We start from the raw sequence: 25,267 nt of genomic DNA on the forward strand, positions 1-25,267 counted from the left end.
TTGGGATGTGACAGTTATCCCGTGAGCACTTTTGTCCCGAATCCGTTACAGTGTTTTAGGTGTCAAGCTTATGGTCAGGTGGCAGCAGTGTGTAGGAGGGATATTCCTAGATGTGAGAAGTGTGCAGAAGGACATGAGACAAAAGAATGTGTAGTATAGGTGGGAAAAGTTGTGAGTGTAATCTGTAGAGGTACCCATGGTGCTGGAGATCAGAGGTGTCTGGTGTGAGAAAGGCAGGTTGAGGTTGCCAGGATCAGAGTAGTGCAGAAGGTGCCATATGCTGAGGCAGTGAAGAGAGTAGTAGAGGAAGATGGGTCCAGGGTCAGGGATCCTAAGAGGATCCATGTGAGTAGCCCGAAGCCAATAGAGAGTGATAGGAATAACATGTGCTTCAGTAAGGTGTTTTTTTTGGCATTCAAGGCCATGGTCATCAATTGTACCCCAGGAAAGGAACGTAAATCCCAGAGGATAGATGTTGTGATGTTAGATTACCTGTTAGATACTGCTGCAAAGTCGGATCTAGAAGCATAAGCATTTCGCCACACTCGGAATAACATCTGCTAACCATGTGTATGTGATCAATAAAATTTGATTTGATTTTGATGGCAGCTGAGGAGAAGTACTTGGGTGTGTGAGATTTTACTGCAGGAAAATTGGTAAAGATGTTTTGAACAATAGTGTCCCATCCTCCCTGGCTGCTGGCCTGGAGTAGGATCAGACAGGGCCAAAGTAGTGGAATAGTGTTGCGGTTTAAATGGGTGCAGGGTTAGCTGATAGGGCAATTTTTTCACAAAGTGTAATGAATTTATACTACATAAAAGCAGGCTGATGCACAGCCAACCCAGTAGATGGCGGCATGCACCTATAACATTTGTTTGCGGACCGCCATAATTACCAAAGAAGAAGAAAAATAAACAACACACAATTTTGACAACATTCCGCAAACTCAGGGTGGGCTTCCGGTCTGAAGGAGGTGTGACGGGATGATATCGGCTGCCATCGCTCAGCCGAACAATTTGGAGAAACAATTTCAAGTGTGTGTTGGAGGTCTACAAAAACAGGTATCCTAATATGTGCCAAATAAATCAACTCAATTCATGATGGCATGTACTGTATTTATACACAATCTTTCGAGTGCATTATTCCCAACCACGCATGGAGGCCATCATTGCTAGTTAGCTTAATGACTAATTAGCTAAGAAAGAGCTAAGCGGCTAGCTAGCTCACGTTATTGGGACAGCAGTCATTGCGCTTAGTAGCTGGCAAATTCAAGAAGCTAAAACGCATTTTCTGCAGACACTGTGTTTTAAGTCTGCAAAACAAATGTAGCCGTACTTCTCGCTCTACTAGGATAGCTAGGTTAACGTTAGCTAGCGTGCTACACTTGTACGTTTAGTGATAAACGGTGTTCACCATGTTTTGGTTGTGCTACAGTGGGTTGTAGGGGCAGGTCTCAAATCAAAATAAATGTGTATTTGTCACATGTCACGTAAACAATATGTGTAGACTAACAGTGAAATGCTTACTTACGGGAAAAATAGTAACACGAGGAAATGCACAATAAGTAACTTTAACATTGCTAAACGGGGTACAAGTACCGAGTCGATTTGCAAGTTTACGAGGTAATTGAGGTAGATAAGCAAATATAGTTGGGGGTATAGTGACTAGGTAACATAATAGGTGATGAGCAGTAACAGCAGCGTATGTGATGAGTCAATGCCGAGAGTCCGGGTAGCTGTTTGGTTAACTATTTTGGTAAGCTGTTCAGTGTCCTAATGATTCCAGACTTCGTGCATCGTTACTGCTTGCTGTGTAGTAGTAGAGATAAACGTCTGTCTTACTTGGGTGGCTGGAGTCATTGACAATTTTCAGGGCCTTCCTTTGACACCGCGTGGTATAGAGGTCCTGAATGGTAGGGAGCTCGGCCCCAGTGATGTACTGGGCCGTATATACTAACCTCTGTCGTGCCTTACAGTCAGATGCCAAGCAGTTGCTGTACCAAGCAGGGATGCAGGCAGTCTAGATGCTCTCAATGGTGCAGCTGTAAAACTTTGAGGATCCCATGCCAAATCTTTTCAGCCTCCTGAGGGGGAAGAGGCATTGTCGTGCCTTCTTTACTACTGTTGGTGTGTGTGGACCATGGGTCATACCATGTCATTTCAGCAAACCATGACACTCACCATCTCAAATTTTTCGGAAATGTTTTCTGTTGTTAGAAACATAATATTAGTATTGCTGAAATTCTCATTGGTTGTAAATCTAATTTGATCTCTGAGAAATTAAGCTAATTGATTGCACCCAAATTGTCCCTTTTTAAATAATAGTATTCACACAATATTCAACAAATGTAGTACCCAACATCCGATTAAGATCAAACTCCTTCCTACCATTGAGTAAGACATGAGGAATCCAATAAAATGGTCAAAAGCCACCCACGGACCCCACAACAATCCCACCCCAACAACCAGTATGCAGGATCAGCTCTGTATGTTTGACAAGTAGTATGGCGCTGCAGCTTGGAGTATTGCTTCTTAATCTTTTGTGATGTAGCCTATTTCCTGTGAATCTGGTGACGTTTTCCCTGTTTAGAGAAATTAGCCATTAAAGTGTAATGATGATTAAATAAGATTGACCTAATACTACCATTTCACCAGGGTGTCATTGTTCCTTCATTCTGGCTGTTCCACTGGATGCGGTCCTTCTGTAGCTCAGTTGGTAGAGCATGGCGCTTGTAACGCCAGGGTAGTGGGTTCGATTCCCGGGACCACCCATACGTAGAATGTATGCACACATGACTGTAAGTCGCTTTGGATAAAAGCGTCTGCTAAATGGCATATATTATTATTATTATTATAGAGAAATTAGCCATTAAAGTCACTTGTATTATTTAGCATAAATTAGTGTGACAGTACCATGTTTTGCCCACTAGATGCCGCTGTTCCTTCTACTGCCTCCACACCCTTTTATTCATTTTGCTGGTCTCTTGTGTTTATTAAATGAATCACAACATTTTCTTAGCAACTTTGTGTAGAAAACCAATAGCTTTTGCTCATGATGAAAATACATGATGTGGTCAATTGTGTGGTAAAGCCAGTCCCCTGTCAAAGCAATTCCGTTTGTCATTTTCTTAGCAACCTAATGCTTCAACCCAACTCTCCTTGAATAGACCAACAAATGGCAGCTCTCTGAGAGGGCTATCCGTTTGGTGCAATTCTCCTATGAGGACTTTTCCTACAAGCCCAGAACTTTAATTGAGAAATGGGCTAGTGACTAAAATGTTGTGACAACCTTAATAAAATAATACAATTATAAACCATTGAATTGCAGTCATATCTTTTTCGATTAAATTATTACTAATATGTGATAATTCCATTGAAACTAAATGGACGAAAGACTATCTTAGTGCTACGATACTTTTGGGAAACCCAGCCCAGCCAAATGGATAAAAGTAGCAGGAACAGTGGAATCTAGTGGGCATAACGTGGTATCTTCACACAAATTTATGGTAAATAATGCCAGCGACTTCAATGGCTAATTTCTCCAAACGGGGTAAAAAAGCATCAACAGATTCACAGGGAATATATTACATAGTATGAAGAAGCAATACTTCAAGCAGCAGCTCCATGCTACGTATTCAAGATGGCGCCGATTGAGATGGCAGCTTCGCTTCTAGTCCTTAGGAAACTGTGCAGTATTTTGTTTATTTAATGTATGATTTCTTACATTGTTAGCCCAGAAAACCTTAAGTGTTATTACATACAACCAAGAAGAACTATTGGATATCAGCGAGACGTCAACTTACCAGCACAACCAGGAATTTGACTTTTCCAAAGTGGATCCTTTGTCTGCACCTCCCAGTGCATTTGAACTGATTCCAGAGGCTGACTCAAAAAAACAACACTGCCAGAGGAAAGGGTGCCGGAGCAGTCTTCTAGTGAGGCTTCGGATGCGCGCACACAACCCACCGCTGCCGAGTATACTACTCGCTAATGTCTAGTCCCTAGTTAACAAAGTCAACGAAATCAGGGGAAGAGTTGCTTTCCAAAGAGATATCTGGGATTGTAACATTCTGTTTCACGGAAGAATGGCTAGCTGGGGACATGCTGTCGGAGTCCATACAGCCAACGGGATTTTCAGTGCATCGCGCCAACAGGAATAAATATCTCTCCGGTAAGAAGGGCGGGGGTGTATGTTTCATGATAAACGACTCATGGTGTAATTGTAACAACATACAAGAACTCAAGTCCTTCTGTTCACCTGACCTAGAATTCTTCACAATCAAATGCCGACCGTATTATCTCCCAAGAGAACTCTCCTCGGTTATCGTCACAGCCGTGTATATCCCGCCGCAAGCGGATACCAAGACGGCCATCGAGGAACTTCACTGGATTCTTTGCAAACTGGAAACCATATATCCTCAGGCTGCATTTAAAAAGCTAATTTGAGAACAAGTCTACCTAAATTATATCTGCATATCGATTGCTGTTCATGAGCAAGTAACACGCTCAAACATTGCAACTCTAACTTCCGAGATGCATACAAGGCCCTCCCCCGCCCTCCTTTTGGCAAATCTGACCATGACTCCATTTTGTTGCTCGCCTCCTATAGGCAGAAATTCAAACTGGATGCGTCCGTGCTTAGGTCTATCCAATGCTGGTCTGACCAATCGGATGCCACGCTTCAAGATTGCTTCGATGGACTGGGATATGTTCCGGGTAGCCTCGGATAATAACATTGACGTATACGCTGTCTCAGTGAGTGAGTTTATATGGAAGTGTATAGGATATGTTGTACCCACTGTGACTACTAAAACCTTCCCAAACCAGAAACCGTGGATTGATTGCAGCATTCGCGCACAACAAAGCACGTTACCACTACGTTTAATCATGGCGACTGGAAATATGGCCGAATACAAACAGTGTATTTTTCCCTCCGTAAGGCAATCAAACAAGCAAAGTGTCAGTATAGAGACAAAGTGGAGTCGCAATTCAGCGGCTCAAACATGAGATGTAATGTGGCATCGTGGACAACGACGCCTTTCTTCCAGACAAATAAACAACTTCTTTCTGCGCTTTGATGACAATACAGTGCCACCGACTAGGCCCGCTACCAAAGACTGTGGGCTCTCCTTCTCCATGGCTGATGTGAGTAAAACATTTAAACGTGTTAACCCTCAAGGCAGCTGGCCCAGACGGCATCCCTAGCCGCATCCTCAAAGCATGCACAGACCAGCTGGCTGGTGTGTTTACGGGAAACTTCAATCTCTCTCTATCCCAGTCTGCTGTCCCCACATGCTTCAAGATGGCCTCCATTGTTTCTGTTTCTTAGAAAGCTTAGGTAACTGAACTAAATGACTATCGCCCCATAGCACTCACTTCTGAAATCATGAAGTGCCTTGAGAGGCTAGTTAAGAATCATATCACCTCCACCCTACCTGTCACCCTAGACCCACTTCAATTTGCTTACTACCCCAATAGGTCCACAGACGTTGCAATCGCCATCACACTGCACACCGCCCTATCCCATCTGGACAAGAGGAATACCTACGTAAGAATGCTGTTCATTTACTTCAGCTCAGCATTCAACACCATAGTACCCTCCAAACTCATCATAAAGCTTGAGACCCTGGGTCTCAACCCTGCTCTGTGCAATTGGGTCCTGGACTTCCTGAAGGGCCTCCCCAGGTAGTGACGGTAGGTTAGCAACATCTCCACTTCACTGGTCCTCAACACTGGGGCCCCACAAGGGTGTTTGCTCAGCCCCCTCCTGTACTCCCTGTTCCCCCATGACTGCGTGGCCATGCACACCTCCAATTCAATCATCAAGTTTGCAGATGACACAATAGTGGTAAGCTTGATTACCAACAACGATGAGACTGCCAATAGTGAGGAGGTGAGGGCACTCGGAGTGTGGTGTCAGGAAAACAACCTATCACTCAATGTCAGCAAAACAAGAGATGATCGTGGACTTCAGGAAACAGAAAAGGGAGCACACCCCTACCCACATTGACGGGACAGCAGTGGAGAAGGTGCGAAGTTTGAAGTTCCTTGGCATACACATTACAGACGAACTGAAATGGTCCACGCACTCAGTGTGGTGAAGGCGCAACAGCGCCCCTCTTCAACTCAGGAGGCTGAAAAAAGTGACCAGGCGGTGACAAACCCTCACCAACTTTTACATGTGCACGATTGAGAGCATCTTTTCGGGCTGTATCACTGCCTGGTACGGTAACTGCAACGCCCTCAACCACAAGGCTCTCCAGAGGGTGGTGCTGTCTGCACAACGCATCACCAGTGGCAAACTACTAGAGGTCGACCGATTAATCGGAATGGCCGAATTGGAAATCGGTATTATGGGCGCAGTATTTATTTATTTTTAACATTTTTTTTACTACACCTTTATTTAATCTTTATTTAACTAGGGAAGTCAGTTAAGAACACATTTTTATTTTCAAAGACGGCCTGGGAACAGTGGGTTAACTGCCTTGTTCAGGGGCAGAACGACAGATTTTCACCATGTCAGCTCGGGGAATCCAATCTTGCAACCTTACAGTGAACTAGTCCAACGCAATAACGAAATGCACTCTCTCGTTGCACTCCACAAGGAGGCTGCCTGTTAATTGTCGTTGTATTGCTGGTTCGAGCCCAGGGAGGAGCGAGGAGAGGGACGGAAGCTATACTCTTACACTGGCAACACTAAAGTGCCTATAAGAACATCCAATAGTCAAAGGTTAATGAAATACAAATGGTATAGAGAGAAATAGTCCTATAATTCCTATAATAACTACAACCTAAAACTTCTTACCTGGGAATATTGAAGACTCATGTTAAAAGGAACCACCAGCTTTCATATGTTCTCATGTTCTGAGCAAGGAACTGAAACGTTAGCTTTCTTACATGGCACATACACTGCTCAAAAAAATAAAAGGAACACTAAAATAACACATCCTAGATCTGAATGAATGAAATATTTTTATTAAATACTTTTTTCTTTACATAGTTGAATGTGCTGACAACAAAATCACACAAATGATCAATGGAAATCAAATTTATCAACCCATGGAGGTCTGGATTTGGAGTCACACTCAAAATTACAGTGGAAAACCACACTACAGGCTGATCCAACTTTGATGTAATGTCCTTAAAACAAGTCAAAATGAGGCTCAGTAGTGTGTGTGGCCTCCACGTGCCTGTATGACCTCCCTAAAACGCCTGGGCATGCTCCTGATGAGGTGGCGGATGGTCTCCTGAGGGGTCATCTCCCAGACCTGGACTAAAGCATCCGCCAACTCCTGGACAGTCTGTGGTGCAATGTGGCGTTGGTGGATGGAGCGAGACATGATATCCCAGATGTGCTCAATTGGAATCAGGTCGGATGAACGGGCGGGCCAGTCCATAGCATCAATGCCTTCCTCTTGCAGGACCTGCTGACACACTCCAGCCACATGAGGTCTAGCATTGTCTTGCATTAGGAGGAACCTAGGGCCAACCGCACCAGCATATGGTCTCACAAGGGGTCTGAGGATCTCATCTCGGTACCTAATGGCAGTCAAGCTACCTCTGGCGGGCACATGGAGGGCTGTGCGGCCCCTCAAAGAAATGCCACCCCACACCATGACTGACCCACTGCCAAACCGGTCATGCTGGAGGATGTTGCAGGCAGCAGAACGTTCTCCACGGCGTCTCCAGACTGTCACGTCTGTCACATGTACTCAGTGTGAACCTGCTTTCATTTGTGAAGAGCACAGGGTGCCAGTGGCAAATTTGCCAATCTTGGTGTTCTCTGGCAAATGCCGAACGTCCTGCACAGTGTTGGGCTGTAAGCATAACCCACACCTGTGGACGTCGGACCCTCATACCACCCTCATGGAGTCTGTATCTGACTGTTTGAGCAGACACATGCACATTTGTGGCTTGCTGGAGGTCATTTTGCAGGGTTCTGGCAGTGCTCCTCCTTGCACAAAGGCGGAGGTAGTGGTCCTGCTGCCGGGTTGTTGCCCTCCTACGGTCTCCTCCACATCTCCTGATGTACTGGCCTGTCTCCTGGTAGCGCCTCCATGCTCTGGACACTACGCTGGCAGACACAGAAAACCTTCTTGCCACATCTCGCATTGATGTGCCATCCTGGATGAGCTGCACTACCTGAGCCACTTGCGTGGGTTGTAGACTCCGAAACATGCTACCACTAGAGTGAAAGCACCGCCAGCATTCAAAAGTGACCAAACGACAGCCAGGAAGCATAGGAACTGAGAAGTGGTCTGTGGTTATCACCTGCAGAACCACTCCTTTATTGGGGGTGTCTTGCTAATTGCCTATAATTTCCACCTGTTTTCTATTCCATTTGCACAACAGCATGTGGAATTTATTGTCAATCAGTGTTGCTTCCTAAGTGGACAGTTTGATTTCACAGAAGTGGGATTGACTTGGAGTTACATTGTGTTTTTTAAGTGTTCCCTTTATTTTTTTGAGCAGTGTATTTTACCTGGAACATATTGCACTTTTACTTTCTTCTCCAACACTTTGTTTTTGCATTACTTAAACCAGCTTGAACATGTTTCAGTATTTACTTGAGACTAAATTGATTTTATTGTTGTATTATATTAAATTAAAATAAGTGTTCATTCAGTATTGTTGTAATTGTCATTATTACAAATAAATAAATAAAAAATTGTCCGATTTAATCGATATCGCCTTTTATGGCCCCCCCAATAATCGGTATCGGCTTTGAAAAATCATAATCGGTCGACCTCTACAAACTACCTCCCTTCCAGGACGCCTACAACACCCGATGTCACAGGAAGTAAAAAAAGATTATCAAGGACAATAACCACCCGAGCCACTACCTGTTCACCCTGCCTAGGTCAGTACAGGTGCATCAAAGCTGGGACAGAGAAGCTGTTTTTCAATCTCTATCTCACGGCCATCAGATTGTTAAACAGCCACCACTAGCACAGAGAGGCGGCTGCCTACCTACAGACTTGATATCATTGTCACTTTAATGTTTACATATCTCACTTGTATATAATGTACAGTGGGGCAAAAAAGTATTTAGTCAGCCACCAATTGTGCAAGTTCTCGCACTTAAAAAGATCAGAGGCCTGTAATTTTCATCATAGGTACACTTCAACTATGACAGACAAAATTAGAAAAAAAATCCAGAAAATCACATTGTAGGATTTTTTATGAATTTATTTGCAAATTATGGTGGAAAATAGTTATATGAATCCTATAAATTAAAAGATCCAATTTGAGTGTTATCAATTAACTTAATTTCTCAGATCAAAATATATTTCAACAAAAGAATGTTTCAGGAATGCTAATCTTATGTTTCTAACTACAGAAACGATTTCAGAAAAATTGGAGCTGGTGGGTGTAAATCCTCTTTCTTTACTTTTTTTCAAGTGGAATGTTAATTTCTTAGTGATGTGGACACCGAGGAGCTCTCGACCCACTCCACTACAGCCCTGTCGATGTGGATGGAGACTTGCTCGGTCCTCCATTTCCTGTAGTACACGATCAGCTCCTTTATGTTGAGGGAAAGGTTGTTGTCCTGGCATCACACTGCCAGGTCACTGACCTCCCTATAAGCTTCTTATCGTCATCAGTGATCAAACTTAATGATTGTGTTGGAGTTGTGCACGGCCATGCAGTCATGGGTGAACAGGGAGTACAGGAGGGGACCAAACACGCACCTCTGAGGGGCCCCCGTGTTCTGTGTCAGCGGGACGGATGTGTTTCCTACCCTACCAGGTCACTGAATTTAATGTTAATTTCTCTACCATAAGCTGCCTCCAACATTGTTTTAGAGAATTTGGCAGTATGTCCAAACAGCCACACAACCGCAGACCACGTGTAGCCCAGGAGTTCCACATCCAGGTTCTTCACCTGCAGGATTGCCTGAGACCAGCCACCCTGACAGCTGATTAAACTGTAGGTTTGCACAACCAAATCATTTCTGCACAAACTGTCAGAGATCGTCTCAGCGACGCTCATCTGTGTTCTCGTAGTCCTCACCAGGGTCTTGACCTGACTGCAGTCTGGTGTCGTAACTGACTTCAGTGGGCAAATGCTCACCTTCAGTGGTCACTGGCACGCTCTTCACGGATGATTCCCGGTTTCAACTTTACCGGGCAGATGGCAGACAGCGTGTGGTGTTGCGTGGGCGAGCGGTTTGATGTCAACTTTGTGAACACTGGTCCCATGGTGGGGTTATGATATAGGCAGGCATAAGCTACGGACAACGAACACAATTGTATTTTATCAATGTCAATTTGAATCCACAGAGATACTGTGACGAGATCCTGAGACCCATTGTCATGCCATTAATCTACCTCGTGTTTCAGCATGACAATGCACGGCCCCATGTCGCAAGGATCTGTACACAATTCCTGGAAGCTGAAAATGTCCGTTCTTCAATGGCCTGCATACTCACCAGACATGTCACCCATTGAGCACGCTTGGATGCTCTGTATCGACAGTACGACAGCATGTTCCAGTTCCTGACCATATCCAACAACTTCGCACAGCCAATGAAGAGGAGTGGGACAACATTCCACAGGCCACAATCAACATCCTGATCAACTATGCGAAGGCGATGTGTCACGCTGAAGGAGGAAAATTATGGTCACACCAGATACTGACTTGTTTTCTGATCCACGGCCCTACCTTTAACATTTTTTTTTAAGGTATATGTGACGAACAGATGCATATCTGTATTCCCAGTCATGTGAAATTCATAGATTTGGGCCTAATGAATTTATTTCAATGGACTGGTTTCCTTATATGAACTGTAACTCCGGTATTGTTAGTTAAGTCTTTATTGTTAGATGTTTAATTTTTATATTTTAGTTCAGTGTAATATGGTATTGGTTCTGTCCTGTCTCCTCACAGCCACCGTGCCCCGCCGCGCCCCCACACCCAGCGGAGCCGTCATGTGGCAGGAGGCCCGCAAACATGAGCGCAAGCTGCGCGGCATGATGGTGGACTACAAACGCCGCGGCGAGCGCCGGCGAGAGTACTACGAGAAGATCGTAAGTCGCCCCAGCGCGCTGCTTTGCTTTTCTTGTGCATAGCCCGTTACACTAATCATCAAGATCTGCACAACTTCATATCATCTGGTGTTTTAGTGCTGGGCTGGAACGAAAGCCTTTTGCGCCCTGTAGCTCTCCAGGACCAGGGTTGGTGATTACTGAATGAAGATTCCCCATGCTCTGGTGTTCTGCCTTTCACCCTTTCCTCTCCTCTACAGAAAAAGGACCCGGCTCAGTTCCTTCAGGTTCACGGCCGGGCCTATAAGATCCATCTGGACTCGGCCGTGGCGCTCGCCGCAGAAAGCCCCATCAACATGTGAGAAGAGAAACATGCATACAACAACACATGACATGCATATGCACACACGCCACCATGTCTTGCTTTTACATACGCAAACGCATGACATAACACACAAACGTACTTTCTGCACACCGTCGCACCACCTGAGAACGCTAATCGGTATGTTATGTTCTCTGTCGCTGCAGGATGCCCTGGCAGGGAGACGCCAACAACATGATTGACAGGTTTGACGTGAGGGCACACCTGGACTTCATACTCACCTACACCCCTCCGCTCCTCAGCACAGCGTAAGTGTGACTGAGCTCTCTCCTTCAAACTTCCTAGCTTATGACGCCACTAGTATGGCGTGTTCACTGATGTGTATTATTACACACACAGGTTGATTTGTTGTGGTTTGATGAAATGTGATATGAAAGGTCAAATGTGTTTCGTGGGACCACTGTTTTTCGCGAAACATATTGAAGTGTTGCGTTTGGGTTGCAGCACCCCAGAACAGGAGTCGGAGGAGAGGAAGTGCAACTATGAGCGTTACAGGGGCCTAGTGCAGAACGACTTTGCCAGCAGTGAGTATCCGCCGGTGTTGGTAATGCCATGTCTCTTGTGCCTCCCTCCCAGTGGGTATGTTGTTTTTCTGTGTTCTCTAACCTCCCGCTGTCCCTCTGCAGTCTCTGAGGAGCAGTGTTTGTACCAGATCCAAATGGACGAGCTCTATGGTGGCCTGCAGAGGCCAAATGAGGATGAGAAGAAAAAGTTAGTCCTATCCCATCTTTTCACATTCTATATGGTTTCTAGAAGTATGCACTAATTTACAGATTGTTTGTGTTGATTATTAATAAGCCCCCTTTTGTTTAGGCTTGCTAAAGAGAAGGCTACCATTGGCTACACGTACGAGGACAGCACTGTTACGGAGCCTGGGGAGGAGGAAGAGAAAGGGGAGGAGGATGACTCTGAGAACAGCGAATCGGAGGAGGACGAGGGCATCCCAGACATTGGTGAGTCCCAATACCTTCTCACTCAAGCAAGTATGAGTTGTCGGGTTGGATGGACATGGGGCTTATTCGACTTTGCAGCCTGCTGCCGACGGACTGATCTACAAATGGCCTTGCATCAAAAAATGTAATAAATTATTATTTGTAGTTCAGTCACAATTTACCCATAATGCAGCATGTTGACTGCAATGATGAATAAGCCAGTGTTTGCCAGGTCGCAGTTGTAAATGAGAACTTGTTCTCAACTAGCTTACCTGGTTAAATAAAGGTGAAATAAAATTTTAAAAGCGCAGTAAATGGTAATGTATGTGGAATGTGATTATGTATTATTTTCTCATACCACTGTCGTGTGCGTGTGTTTTCAGACGTGGAGGTGGACGTTGACGAGCTCAACACGGAGCAGGAGTTGGATCTGAACAAGATGGCCAACCCATATGGAATGGCAGAGGGAGATTTTGTCAGGTCAGTCTGCCTGCTTCCATTGTGTTTTGCAAAAAATTGTATGTGTTGACATTGCATTATCGCTGGAGTCAATGGAAATGGCTATGTTTCTATTAAATGACCAGTTGCTTTCACTGTGTCTTTTTAGCAAAGGTAAAACAGTCAAATGTTTGCTGTTAAACACACTGTATGTTAACTGGCCGACTGTTTGACAGGATGCTGAGGAAAGACAAGGATGAGGTGGAGGCCATTAAACACGCCAAGGCTCTGGAGGCAGAGAAGGCCATGTACTCGGTAAGAAAGAATCCGTGTGTGTGTGTCCGGTGTGTTGCTGTCGTGTCAATGATTGTTGGTAGGCCTATGCTTTCCCCTGATCATGTCACTGAGGGTGTTTGTGTGTGACCCTCAGGGCCGTCGCTCTCGCAGACAGAGGAGGGAGTTCAGAGAGAAGAGACTGAAGGGCAGACAGATCAGCCCACCCAGGTAAACAGCAGTTGATACCAGGGTTTGGGGTCCAGCGTCGTCCGGGTTAGGGCCGGGGTAGGCCGTCATTGTAAATAAGAATTTGTTCTTAAATGACTTGCCTAGTTAAATAAAAAATATGAAAATTGGTTTGCTTTGTGAATTTACTAGAATGAAATGGAATTGACCCCTAACCCTGATTTTAGAAATAATAACAATGTATACCATACGAGGTAACTCACCTCATCCACTACCAATGTGTAGCACACACATGGTTTGAGACACACTGTCACACCTCTTTAAACCCTTTCTCTGTTTATGATCTCCAGCTATGCCAGGAGAGACAGCCCAACCTACGATCCCTACAAACGGTGAGTGGGAGGCCAACCATTTTACTTTCTAAGTTTTTCACTTTTTAAACGTCCATCTAATACTATATTTTGACAAGGAAAGTAATGGCTCATCCTTTTGATCAGTGCTAACAGCTCATGATGTACTGCTTGCTCGTGAGGCTGAGGTAAACTTTTCATCAGTAGAGATGGCACTGATGATTCTCCCCTCTGGCAGCGTGACAGGCAGCTTAGCGGTTAGAGCTAGTTCGAATACCTGAGCCGACTAGGTAGAAATCTGCCCTTGATGCGAAGTGCATCATACTACGAAACTTTCTGTATTTTTTTTAAAGTTCTATATGTTAACTTGATTGCTGTCACACCAGTGGACTAATTAAACAAATACCAAAATATTGTTTTTGAGTGGAATTTTCCTTAACCCCTAATTGCTCCAGGGTCGCTGCCAATAACGGCTGATCCCTGGCCTTGACCCCAATCTCTGAAGGTGTCTCAGGGGCAGTGGGATATGCAGAAAAAGACATTTCCATTTTACACCACACACTTGTACAGTTTACAACATGATTGTACATGTGTGAAGCAGGACAAATATAAGCACCCCTATTTGATTTGACCTCCTTCCTCTCCCCCTCAGGCCCCAGTCGGAGTCCAGTTCGGAGTCACGGTCCCGCTCCCGTTCCCCAGGCCCAGAGAAGATCACATTCATCACCAGCTTTGGAGGCAGTGACGAGGAGGCTGCCGCGGCAACCCAAGCTCCACCCCCTGTCCACTCCGGCCACACTCCCGCCAACTTGCTGCAACACCCCGCAGGTCATAGCAGGGGCTCCCGGTCGGTAGCTTTCCCCTTCTGCTTTCCATTGGTTGTTTACTCCTGTCAGTCATGTTGCTGTTCAGTGACTACAGCTGTAGAGATTTGGGCTAAAGAGATTTGGTAGGTGAAGTGGAGCTCAGATTTAGGTTAGTTTGTTTGACTTGAATAGCTTACAATTCAAGTAGTGTGACATTTTAAAGATGCGTGTTAGTTTGTGCGTCCCAAACAGCAAATTCTGCATGTTATTCTGTGTTATGGTAAATCAATGAGATCACATACAGTACCAGTCAAAGGTTTGGACACACCTAATCATTACATATTTTTTTTCCCTTCTACGTTGCAGAATGATAGTGAAGACATCAAAACTGAAATGACATGCATTGAATCATGTAGTAACCAAAAAAGTGTTAAATAAATCAAAATATATTTTCTATTCTTCAAAGTAGCCACCCTTTGCTTTGATGAGAGATTTGCAAACAGAAGATGGCCCTATTTGGTAAAAGACCAAGTCCATATTATGGCAAGAACAGCTCAAATAAGCAAAGAGAAACGACAGTCCATCCTTACTTTAAGTCATGAAGGTAAGTCAATGCGGAACATTTCAAGAACTTTGAAGGTTTCTCCAGGTGCAGTCGCAAAAACCATCAAGCGTTATGATGAAACTGGCTCTCATGAGGACCGCCACAGGAAAGGAAGTCCCAGGGTAACCTCTGCTGCAGAGGTTCATTAGAGTTACCTGCCTCAGAAATTGCAGACCAAATAAATGCTTCAAAGCGTTCAAGTAACAGACATGTCAACATCAACTGTTCAGAGGAGACTGCGTGAGTCAGGCCTCCATGGTCGAATTGCTGCAAAGAAACCACTACTGAAGGACACCAATAAGAAGACACTTGCTTGGTCCAAGAAACACGAGCAATGGACATTAGACCGGTGGAAATGTGTCCTTTTGGTCTGATGAGTCTAAATTTGAGGTTTTTAGTTTTAACCGCGGTGTCTTTGTGAGATGCAGAGTAGGTAAACGGATGATCTCCGCATGTGTGGTTCCCACCGTGAAGCATGGAGGAGGAAGAGGTGTGATGGTGTGGGGGGTGCTTTGCTGGTGATACTGTCTGTGATATATTTAGAATTCAAGCCACACTTAACCAGGATGGCTACCACAGCATTCTGCAGTGATACGCCATCCCATCTGGTTTGCACTTAGCAGGACTATCATTTGTTTTTCAACAGGACAATGACCCAAAACACACCTCCAGGCTCTGTAAGGGCTATTTGACCAAGAAGGAAAGTGATGGAGTGCTGCATCAGATGACCTGGCCTCCACAATCACCTTACCTCAACCCATATGTGGGAAGTCCAAGACTTTTGGAAAAGCATTCCTCATGTAGCTGGTTGAGATTGTCAAGAGTGGGCAACGCGGTCATCAAGGCAAAGGAAGAGTCTCAAATATAAAATATATTTTGATTTGTTGAACACTTAACCAAAAACATTTTTTTTTTAACCACATGATTCCATGTGTTCATAATGTTGATGTCTTCACTATTATTCTACAATGTAGAAAATAGTACAAATAAAGAAAAGGCGTTTAACTGGTACTTTAACTGGTACCAGTCCAACCTTTAACTGGTACTGTAGCTCTTAACATTTAAAGCTGCCCTATACACCTTAGTACCACTCTCTTAAAGGCACCATGAGGTAAGGGAACATGTATATGGCATGTACGCCATCTGTCTGTTCGGTATGTTTCACAAAGTACCAGAAAGTCCTGAGCTCTACCTGTGTGTGGTTACATGATGATGATGACATGCCCAAAAACAATGTACGGTACTGTAGTATTACTAGCAGCCTAACAAGAAATGAAGTAGATCAAAACAGAAATACAAACTGAGTCAAAGCAGACAGGATTAGAGCAGCCCGTGGGTCGTCGCTAAACACATCTGTGTGTCTCTCTGTTCAGCAGACGCCGCTCTTCCTCCAGCCCTTCCTCCTCTTCCTCCCACTCTTCCACTCATCGCTCCTCCTCTCGTTCCTCCTCTCACTCACGCCGCGACAGACGCCACGGAGGAGGGAGGGATGGACGACATTCCCGGTCGAGGCGGCGCTCCGACTCACGGTCCCGGGGCAGAGGAGCCAACGGAGGAGGGGGGTCACGGAGGAGATACGACCGGACACAGTCACGCTCAAATGACCGGGACAGGGAGCGAGAACGGGACAGAGACAGGGACGTGGGTCGTCGCTTCGCAGCACGCAGACGCACACGGTAAGGCAGCTCAGACAACCATAAGACTTTTCGAAACTCAGTAAATCATGAACTCAATGTCTCTTTTTTTGTACACTAAAATAAACTGGTGGGCTGTTCGATGTTGTGCTGATCACATCCTACTGTTCTCCTTCCAGGTCCAGCTCTAACTCTCGGCAGGGGGACCGTGCCAGGCCCGGGGGGGGTAGGCGGACTTCAGGAGGGCATCGGAGGGGGGTCAGCAGCAGCCCTAGCCCCTCCCAGTCCCCCCAGCCCAGCTGCTCCCCCTCCCCCTCACACAGAGGAGGCCCGCCCTCTGCCACTGCTCTCTGTGACAAGCTGAGAAAGTGAGTCCACTGACACCTGTACGCTCTCAGACACGCACGCATCAACACACTAGAGGTCTTTCACGGGTTCAAAAAGTTGAACCCATTCCGAAATAGACCCGATATCGGACCCGATATGCAGAAATACAATTTCAAATAGAAATACCTGTTCCGAACAGACCCGAGACCAACTAGACCCATTCCATATAGACCTGGTCGGATCCGAGTGAGGGAAGCAGCAGAAAAGTACATATTTAAGCTACTTTATTAGCCAAAGCTGATAATGCAAGAGAGGGGTGCCGCTCTAGAAGGGGTCAATGAACAGCATTCTCATATAGGTGTTCCTTTTGTCCAGGTGGGAAAGGGCAGTGTGGAGTGCGATTGAGACTGCTTCATCTGTGGATCTGTTGGGGCGGTATGTGAATTGGACTGGGTCTAGGGTACCCGGGAGGTTGATGTGAGCCATGACCAGCCTTTCAATGCACTTCATGGCCACTGCCTTGAGTGCTACAGGGTGGTAATCATTTAGGCAGGTTACCTTCACTTCCTTGGGCACAGGGACTATGATGGTCTGCTTGAAACATGTAGGTATTACAGACTCAGTCAGGGAGAGGTTGAAAATGTCAGTGAAGACACTTGCCAGTTGGTCTGCGCATGCTTTGAGTACACGTCCTGGTAATCCGTCTGGCCCTGCCGCTTTGTGAATGTTTACCTTTTTAAAGGTTTTGTTCACATCGGCTACCGAGAGTGTTGTCACAGTCATCCAGAACAGCTGGTACTCTCGTGCATGCTTCAGTGTTGCCTGCCTCGTAGGGAGCGTAAAAGGCATTTTGCTTGTCTGGTAGCCTTGCGTCACTGGGCAGCTCGCGTATGGGTTTCCCTTTGTAGTCCATGTTTTCAAGCCCTGCCACATCCAACGAGCGTCGGAGCTGGTGTAGTAGGATTCAATCTTAATCCTGTATTGACTCTTTGCTTGTTTGATGGTTCGTCTGAAGGCATAGCAGGATTTCTTACAGGAGTCCGGATTAGTGCCCCGCTCCTTGAAAGTGGCAGCTCTAGCCTTTAGCTCGATTCGGATGTTGCCTGTAATCCATTGCTTCTGGTTGGGATATGTACGGTCACTTTGGGGACGACATCGTCGATGCACTTATTGATGAAGCCGATGACTGAGGTGGTTTATTCCTCAATGCCATTGGATGAATCCCAGAACATATTCCAGTCTGTGCTAGCACAACAGTCCTGTGGCATCCGTGTCCTCTGACCACTTCCGTATTGAGCGAGTCACTGGTACTTCCTGCTTTAGTTTTTGCTTTGTGTGCGTCTGTGTGTGGAGTAAAGGTGGTACAGAGTTTTATTTTATTTTTAAAAATTCTCCTCTGGTTGCACATGTGACATGCTGGTAAAAAATTAGGTAAAACTGATTTGTTTGCCTGCATTAAAGTCTCCGGCCACTAGGAGCGCCGCTTCTGGATGAGCATTTTCTTGTTCGCGTGTGGCCTTATACAGTTCATTGAGTGCGGTCTTAATGCCAGCATCTGTCTGTGGTGGTAAATAGATGGCTACGAATAATATAGATGAGAACTCTCTCGGTAGATAGTGTGGTCTACAGTTTATCACAAGGTACTCTGCCATAGCTATATTATTCATCATTCAATATGATTACAAATCAAATGTTATTTGTCACATGCTTTGTAAACAACAGGTGTAGACTAACAGTGCAATGCTTCCTTTACGTTGTACCTGTCTTGACTGCATCAAACAGGGATACGCTAGTTAAGCTAGCTAGCTTCCTAGACTAATTGAGGCCGCGTGCGCTTTCTCGTCCTGCACAGTTACAAATAGCAGCAACTCCATTCAGATTATTAAGTAGCAGCCTACCTGTTGGCTCTTGGTCGTTGTAGCCGACCCGTCTCCTTTAACTTTTAATTCCATCGTTTTAATTCCATCTTTCATTGATTAGATATCGCCTCACTTTTGCCCCACACGGAGGCTATATGACTGTAGCCTATTGCCGCTTTGATGTCTTATGATTGGCCAACAACAAGCTGTACGTGCCACTCTCGTGAAAAGCAACATAAATTCTACAACTTCTCTCTCTACTGCAGCAGTTGCGTTCAGATCTGTACGGGTCCTTCCAGACAAGTCCGTTAAAATTACACGTACCTGATACCAGTGAAAATCAGATCCGACCCAGACCCGTGATATTTAGTATTCTGGATCCGGACCCGCTCAGGTCCCGGATTGGGTCTCTGGTAATCGGGTACAGGTAGATCCGTGAAGACCTCTAAAACACACACACAGACTCACAAATATGTACATACACACACAGACTCATAAATATGTACATACACACACAGCCTCCACCCTCATGTGCAGTTTAAAACAAACAGCAAATAGGTAGCTAATATTTTCCCTCGTCTGTCCTACAGTAGGAGCTCTCTGATGAGAAATGGTGACATTTTCAGCCCTACTTTTCTCCCTCCCTCTCCCTTTCTCTCTCTGTCTCTCCCTCTCTCTTTCTTTCTCTCCCTCCAGGCCTGATACTCCGGGTGGTAAAGAGACAGGAGCTGCCAAAGTCAGTAAGAATTTGATCTAGCTGGGTTTGTTGCTAAAGTCTACGCCTCCCTCACCCCTGACAGGCTGAGCTGGTTGTCCATCAGGCTGGGGATCCCGCCCCTCCCCCCCGAATGCCACTGTGCACACAGAGAATGGAAATCATATGAAATGTCTTTTGACTGCCTCTCTCTGTGGAGCTTCCATTGTAACTGGTGATCTTACCTCCCCCTGAATGCAGTGTAGAGTTAAACCCTTCTGTACTCAGTTTAGAGTGTGGTTGCAGGGTTAGCCTACCTCGAAAGGGCAGAACCTACATCGCAGAGTGGAGTATGACAGAGACTTTATCTGACACTTCTTTCCCCTCCTTATCCCTGAATGGACTTGTGTTCCCAGCACCCTTTCTGTCACTTATGTATCTGTCTGTTTTATGGATGTTGCTGTATTCTGCGGCTCTTACTGCGCTATGGAGGGTGTTGCGGTCAGACAAGAGAGAGAGCGAGAGTGTGTGTGTGTGTGTGTGAGCAGAGGTGTGCCCCCCCCCTAAATCGCAATGAGACGTTTCACTCTACAGGTCGACAACCCGTTGTAAAGCTAGTGCCCTAAGACTGAGTGGAAAGCACTGATATGTCATTGTCAGAGGCTCTTAAATGGCTTCTTTTCCTTGTCTCCTTTCCTTGTCTCCTCTCTTCCATCACCACTGATCTGAAAGGACTGGGTAAGTCAAAGCAAAGTAGTAGTAAAGGAAGCCATATAAGAGTAAAGGGGGGAGAGAGTAGTCTAGAGTCTGGGTGCGTTCCAATAGTCTTAAGTGGCTTCCTCTCCTCGTCTCCATTCTTTCATCTGTGCTGACGGTAAAAGAACTAGATAAGTGAAGGCAACGTACTGGTAGGCATACTCTATATTTATTTAAAATCGCCTATGTTTCAGATCAGCCTAAGTGAAGGCGACTCAGGAGAGGAGGTCATCTAAGGCTGTTAAGCACACCCCTGCTATGTAGTGAGGTCGGAGCTCTCAGGTGCACGCAGCTGACGTGGACAGCAGAGCGGTGGGGGGGGCTGGGCTTGTCTGAGCAGGCAGGAGAAATACACCACCACGCCTCTCCACCCAGGGCTTAACAGCACACACTATTACCTGCTGCCTTCCCTTTAGAGACACGACACTAGTCTTTGATATGAACCGCTCCGGTACAGGGGATTCACAGGGAAAGGAATACATCTGGGTTGCTGAATCGAAAGCGAGCGTTAGAGGGAAGGGTAAATGAATTCTGTAGGCATTTTGGCCTGTAATGTGTGCTTGTCTATCTACGAGCTGAATTCCTACCTGGCCAGGGAGTGTAAGCAGGGAATGTGCAGGGGAGGGGAGGGCTGCTGGCGCTACTTGTGGCCAACATTTGCCAGACTGTTCTGTTCTCTCTCCCTCCCCAAACTCTCTTACCCTTAGCTGTCCTCGCAACATTCACATGTTATATACATGGAAATGCATAAGGCATGTAATACTTAAGAGTCCAGTTCCATGTAATGTGATCCTGTCCTGCTACTGGGTACAACAGCTGCGGGTCATGGAGTTGGGGCCTCCTCGCCGCACGTAGCCGGATCTACCAGTCCAGCAGAAAACAGGACAGGAGATGACAAACGGCTCACGTTATTTACGACTCTATACCCCCACCTGACCAACCGTGTCCCCTTAATTTCACACACACACACACACCCTGCGCTCCTGCCCTGCGAGTGTGTGTGCTGATGCGCGCCTGTCTCTTACAGCCCAAGATGACCCCGCAGGAGAAGCTGAAGATACGCATGCAGAAGGCCCTCAACAGGCAGTGTGAGTAGACAAGACTGGACTCTGTTTGGTCAGTTACAACTCCTTGATGCTGTGTTTGTATGTACGTATTCATCCTTCTGTTTCTCCCTCAGCCAAGGCGGATAAGAAAGCAGCCCAGGCGAAAGTCACTCAGCAGGAAAATAAGCGAGCGGTGCGTGTGGAATTGTGTTTGTGAACTGCTAGCCAACCCCCCTCAATTATAGCATGATGTGTGAAGTTTCTTGAAACAGACAGTTTACCCCTAAGACAGTCCTTTGATATATATATGTTGTCGTCTGCCATTGGCCCTCATGGCTGTTGACTTTACAGGAGCGCGAGGGAGAGCTCAGAGCCATGGCACGCAAGATCCGCATGAAGTAAGACTGTGTGTGTGTGTGCGTGTGTGTGTGATGCTGCATTGTGGTGCCGTATGACTCTGGTTAAACGGTGGTGCGTGTGTTCCAGGGAGCGTGAGCGTCGGGAGAAAGAGAGGGACGAGTGGGAGAGACAGTACGGACGACAAAGCCACTCGCCCTCCCCATCTAAATATGGTGAGTTCAGTGAGTCACCCCTTACTGTTATATCATTGTTAAATCCATGACGGGAAGTGTTCAATTGCACACTTTGGGGGAAAGGGGTGTCGAATCGGGACGCAGCCCATAAGCCTGTGATAGTGGCTCAGTACTAGTAGTCAAGTCAAATCAAATTTGATTTGTCACATGCGCCGAATACAACAGGCCAACAGTAGACCTTACTGTGAAATGCTCACTTACGAGCCATTTCCCAACAGCGCAGAGTTAAAAGGTAAGAAAATACGCCCCCAAAATGTTTTTTTCACTATGTCACAGTGGCTCAGTACTAATTGTGACAGTGTTGTTATTGAACTTTCTGGAGGGCTGTTGTGTTGGGGGTCATTCCTTCACCGATGTCTGTCCTCCTGTCTGTCCCTCAGGTCGCGACCACAGCTCATCCAGAAGGTATGTGAAAAACCACAAGAGTCTCTCCTCTTGAGGAAGGATGTTGCCTCTCATGCACTTTTATCTCAGTAGCACATCGTTACTGTCCCTCTGCGTTCTGTCACAACTCTTTCTCGCCCTGCGATGGGGAAGTGTAAGATCACTGAAGTCCATATACAGTTTAGAGTGATTTAACACAATGTTGAGCATATGAATATATTTTCCCTTTCTGTAACGCTCATGATCTCCAGTGTTCTATCTGTGACTCACCGGACAGACATACTCTCTTTGTTCCTTTCTCTCTCTCCTCCTCTCTCTCCCTTTCACACACTCCTATTCAAATGTGTTCTCTCTCCCTCACACGCACCCACATTCAAACTCTTTTGTCCCAATCAAAAACATGCATACTCTCACAGAAGGCTGTCAGTGCTAATGTTAGGCCCCCTCGTCCCTAGTCCTCCCTGGGGAGTGTGTGGCCTGCCAGGCCGGCTGTGGTATTGGGGAGTGGGGACAAACTGAACCCGGAGTCTCAGTACATCAGAAACAGATGAGGCTTAACACTGTCAAGTCTCAATACTCTACAGCAGTGCTGCACTTTGACCATGTGTGCTCGACAGAAATATGGAAGTTTTAGTTAAATTTTTAAAAAGCACTGTGTCACCTGAGACTCACTCACTCTTTTCTCGGGTTTCCAGGAGGTCCCGTTCCCGGTCGAGGAGTCCATATTACCGATACTAAACATACCGTTGGGACTCACCAACCCCCACACCCCTCCTCACCCTCTCCTCTGCCTACTCTTCCAGTGAAGAGATGAGAGGAGTGGGGGACAATGTCCTGAATGGAAGAGTGGTAGACAGACTGAATGAGAGAGGTGGAGATGGAGGAACTGAATTGGAGGCCGGAGGTTGCTATGAGTGATGGATTTTGTACGTTATTGCTGACAGCTTGTCACATCTGGACACATTTCAGTATCTCAGTAATTCTACATACATATTCTCTCCTTTATGATGGCCTTAAGTTGCTTTTTCTCTTCTATCTCTGAGCGCTCTTTCCCCCGTCCCTTCCATCTCTCTCTGAGAAGGGGGTGTTGGCATCACTGTCTTATCACAGGAATGTAAAAGAATCGGATTGAAATTTGACCTTCATCTGTGTACATAATTTTCTTTGATTTCAAATGAGTGAACATTAATGAAATCCCGAGGGGATGTAATAGCCCCCCCGTGTGTGAGTATGAAAAATAATTTGTATGCCATGCCCCCCCAACTGCTCACCCTGTGAATTGAGACATGATTGTACTCTTCCGAGGTAACAGATGAAGTCTTTTTTTGTTTGTTTTAGTCCAACTATGATAAGATGTCAAACTGGGAAGTCCAAATAAAACGCACAGAAGTATCTGATGTACTAGGTCTATTGGTTTGGTGTGTCTTTGCTTGGAACGTTATCTCTCATACATGCATTATAAAGGTGCCCACGGCATAACTTCACTATTGAGGCTTTGTTGAGACAAGAAGCAAAGTGTCTTGTCCAACACTTGATTAAAGTTTTTTGGGCTTGGTTATATTAAAGTCAGTGACCAAGCCAGTAGTTTGGTTATTGTATGTAAAATTCAGTACTGTTTAAGCATTTACAATTATACAGTGTATAATGCATTTTTTAAAACTGTTGTGCTTTAGCCTACTGGTAAGATCAATTCACTAAGTGATGAGTGTGAATGCTTAACATCTTATGTCGGCATTTTATAAGTATTACCCTACTTCTAAGGTGAAGTCCTTTAAACATTCCATTTGAATGACTAATTGAAGCCACCAGGTGGCGCCAAATAGCTAGTTTCGTCAACCTACGTTTAACACATTTTGTCCGCATGTGTTACATTGTCAAACGTGCTGGTTACGTTGTTGTAGCTATTCATTTACAATGTTTAACAATATTTCTTAGCTATATTGTCTCCTAACCTGTCTGAATCATTTTCCAAACAAGATAGGCTAGAGCCTAGGCTACTTAGTTTTGTCTTTGTAAAAGTTTACGGTCAGGCCTATGGGTTTTCCCCGCCACTGTATTTTATGTCGCGTCTGGTGAGTAACGAAAGGAGAAACTAACAGACCGTTTACTTTGGTTTCGAAACTAGCCGGACAGCAAAACACCTGTCTTCAGCTGCCTTGATAAAGCCACTTCCGCCTCACCCACATCCTCAGCAAGTAGCTATAACCAGTAGGCTGCATAGAGGCTAGGGGTGCAAGGAGGAAGTGGCTGTGCAGCTGTAAAATCCTATTGTTGCCTCCCCACCATCCCATGTATTCTGCAAAGCGCATTTCCATATCCTCGCATAAAGTAGTTCCTGAAATAAAACAGGCCACTAATATTGATTGCTTATAGAAGCCAAACCAGCCTAGACTATGATGACACCACTGCAGGAGGTGTGAGAGTGTGTGTATTATGTTTTTGGTGTTTACTATCCTTGTGGGGAACAGAAGTCCTCACAAGGATAGTAAAACAATGAACATTAGGACTAGTGGATGCATTTTTTCTGGTCCCCCACAAGTGTATTTTAGGGATAGGAGTTAAGGTTATGTTTAGGAGTTAGAGAAATGTGATTTTTTGAATGGCAATCAATTGTTTGGTCCCTAAAAGGATTGTAAAACAAACTGTCTGTGACATTGTATAGAGGGCGGGTTCGGGTCGGTGTAGTATAGTGGCGGGCGGCGCCTATGCCCCTGCCCCTCCTTTCCTCCGCTGTGGGGCTGGTAGCCTGAACTTGAACACTGGCTGGTGCACAGTTAGTCACTACGACGTCCCGTCGGTGCCATAGAGCTACACAGTCATTTGGTCAAGGCTATTCTTATCAACTTGATACTTTTTAAAATTCGATTCCGATTCGGAGTGTGGATGAACCGGCAGTACATTGACTGGTGCGATTAAGCAGAATGTCCAGACGCAAACAAGGCAGCCGACCGCAACACCTGAGTGCAATTCAAGGTAAGCTGAGAGGCCATGTCCATAGCTCCCTAATAAGAGG

The 25,267-nt window shown here is 45.6% G+C and overlaps 2 protein-coding genes across 9 annotated transcripts in view; both read left to right on the forward strand.

Annotated features, from left to right (window-relative positions):
* Window positions 1–916: 916 nt before the first annotated feature.
* On the forward strand, window positions 917–23,662 carry clasrp (CLK4-associating serine/arginine rich protein). Of its 7 annotated transcripts, none has more exons than XM_035791582.2 (21): window positions 917–1,061; window positions 10,890–11,029; window positions 11,248–11,345; window positions 11,516–11,617; window positions 11,814–11,893; window positions 11,996–12,080; window positions 12,183–12,322; window positions 12,685–12,781; window positions 12,976–13,054; window positions 13,170–13,243; window positions 13,552–13,593; window positions 14,204–14,398; window positions 16,335–16,637; window positions 16,775–16,963; window positions 19,478–19,517; window positions 21,259–21,319; window positions 21,412–21,470; window positions 21,629–21,675; window positions 21,764–21,849; window positions 22,251–22,275; window positions 22,950–23,662. In XM_035791582.2, exons 2-21 carry the CDS (start codon window positions 10,931–10,933, stop codon window positions 22,990–22,992), a joined length of 1,944 nt encoding a protein of 647 aa, XP_035647475.1. In that variant the 5' UTR covers window positions 917–1,061; window positions 10,890–10,930; the 3' UTR covers window positions 22,993–23,662. The 7 variants fall into 7 exon arrangements, 2 of the variants coding, with proteins under 2 accessions (XP_035647475.1, XP_035647476.1); XM_035791583.2 differs by having other exon boundaries at window positions 16,338–16,637; XR_004828346.2 differs by lacking the exons at window positions 22,251–22,275; window positions 22,950–23,662 and having other exon boundaries at window positions 19,478–19,521.
* A 976-nt stretch (window positions 23,663–24,638) lies between these two features.
* Window positions 24,639–25,267, forward strand: part of LOC118396810 (zinc finger protein 219-like) — an 11,309-nt gene continuing 10,680 nt past the window's right edge. Inside the window, exon 1 of one of the 2 annotated variants that reach the window (XM_052467220.1) lies at window positions 24,639–25,227. In XM_052467220.1, coding sequence (XP_052323180.1) covers window positions 25,176–25,227 — 52 coding nt within the window. In that variant the 5' untranslated portion in view covers window positions 24,639–25,175. The remainder of the gene's footprint in view (window positions 25,228–25,267) is intronic. The other variant, XM_052467219.1, reaches the window with a different exon arrangement.

Source organism: Oncorhynchus keta, chromosome 18 (genome assembly GCF_023373465.1).
Source record: "Oncorhynchus keta strain PuntledgeMale-10-30-2019 chromosome 18, Oket_V2, whole genome shotgun sequence".
In the NCBI taxonomy this organism is placed as follows: Eukaryota; Metazoa; Chordata; class Actinopteri; order Salmoniformes; family Salmonidae; genus Oncorhynchus; species Oncorhynchus keta.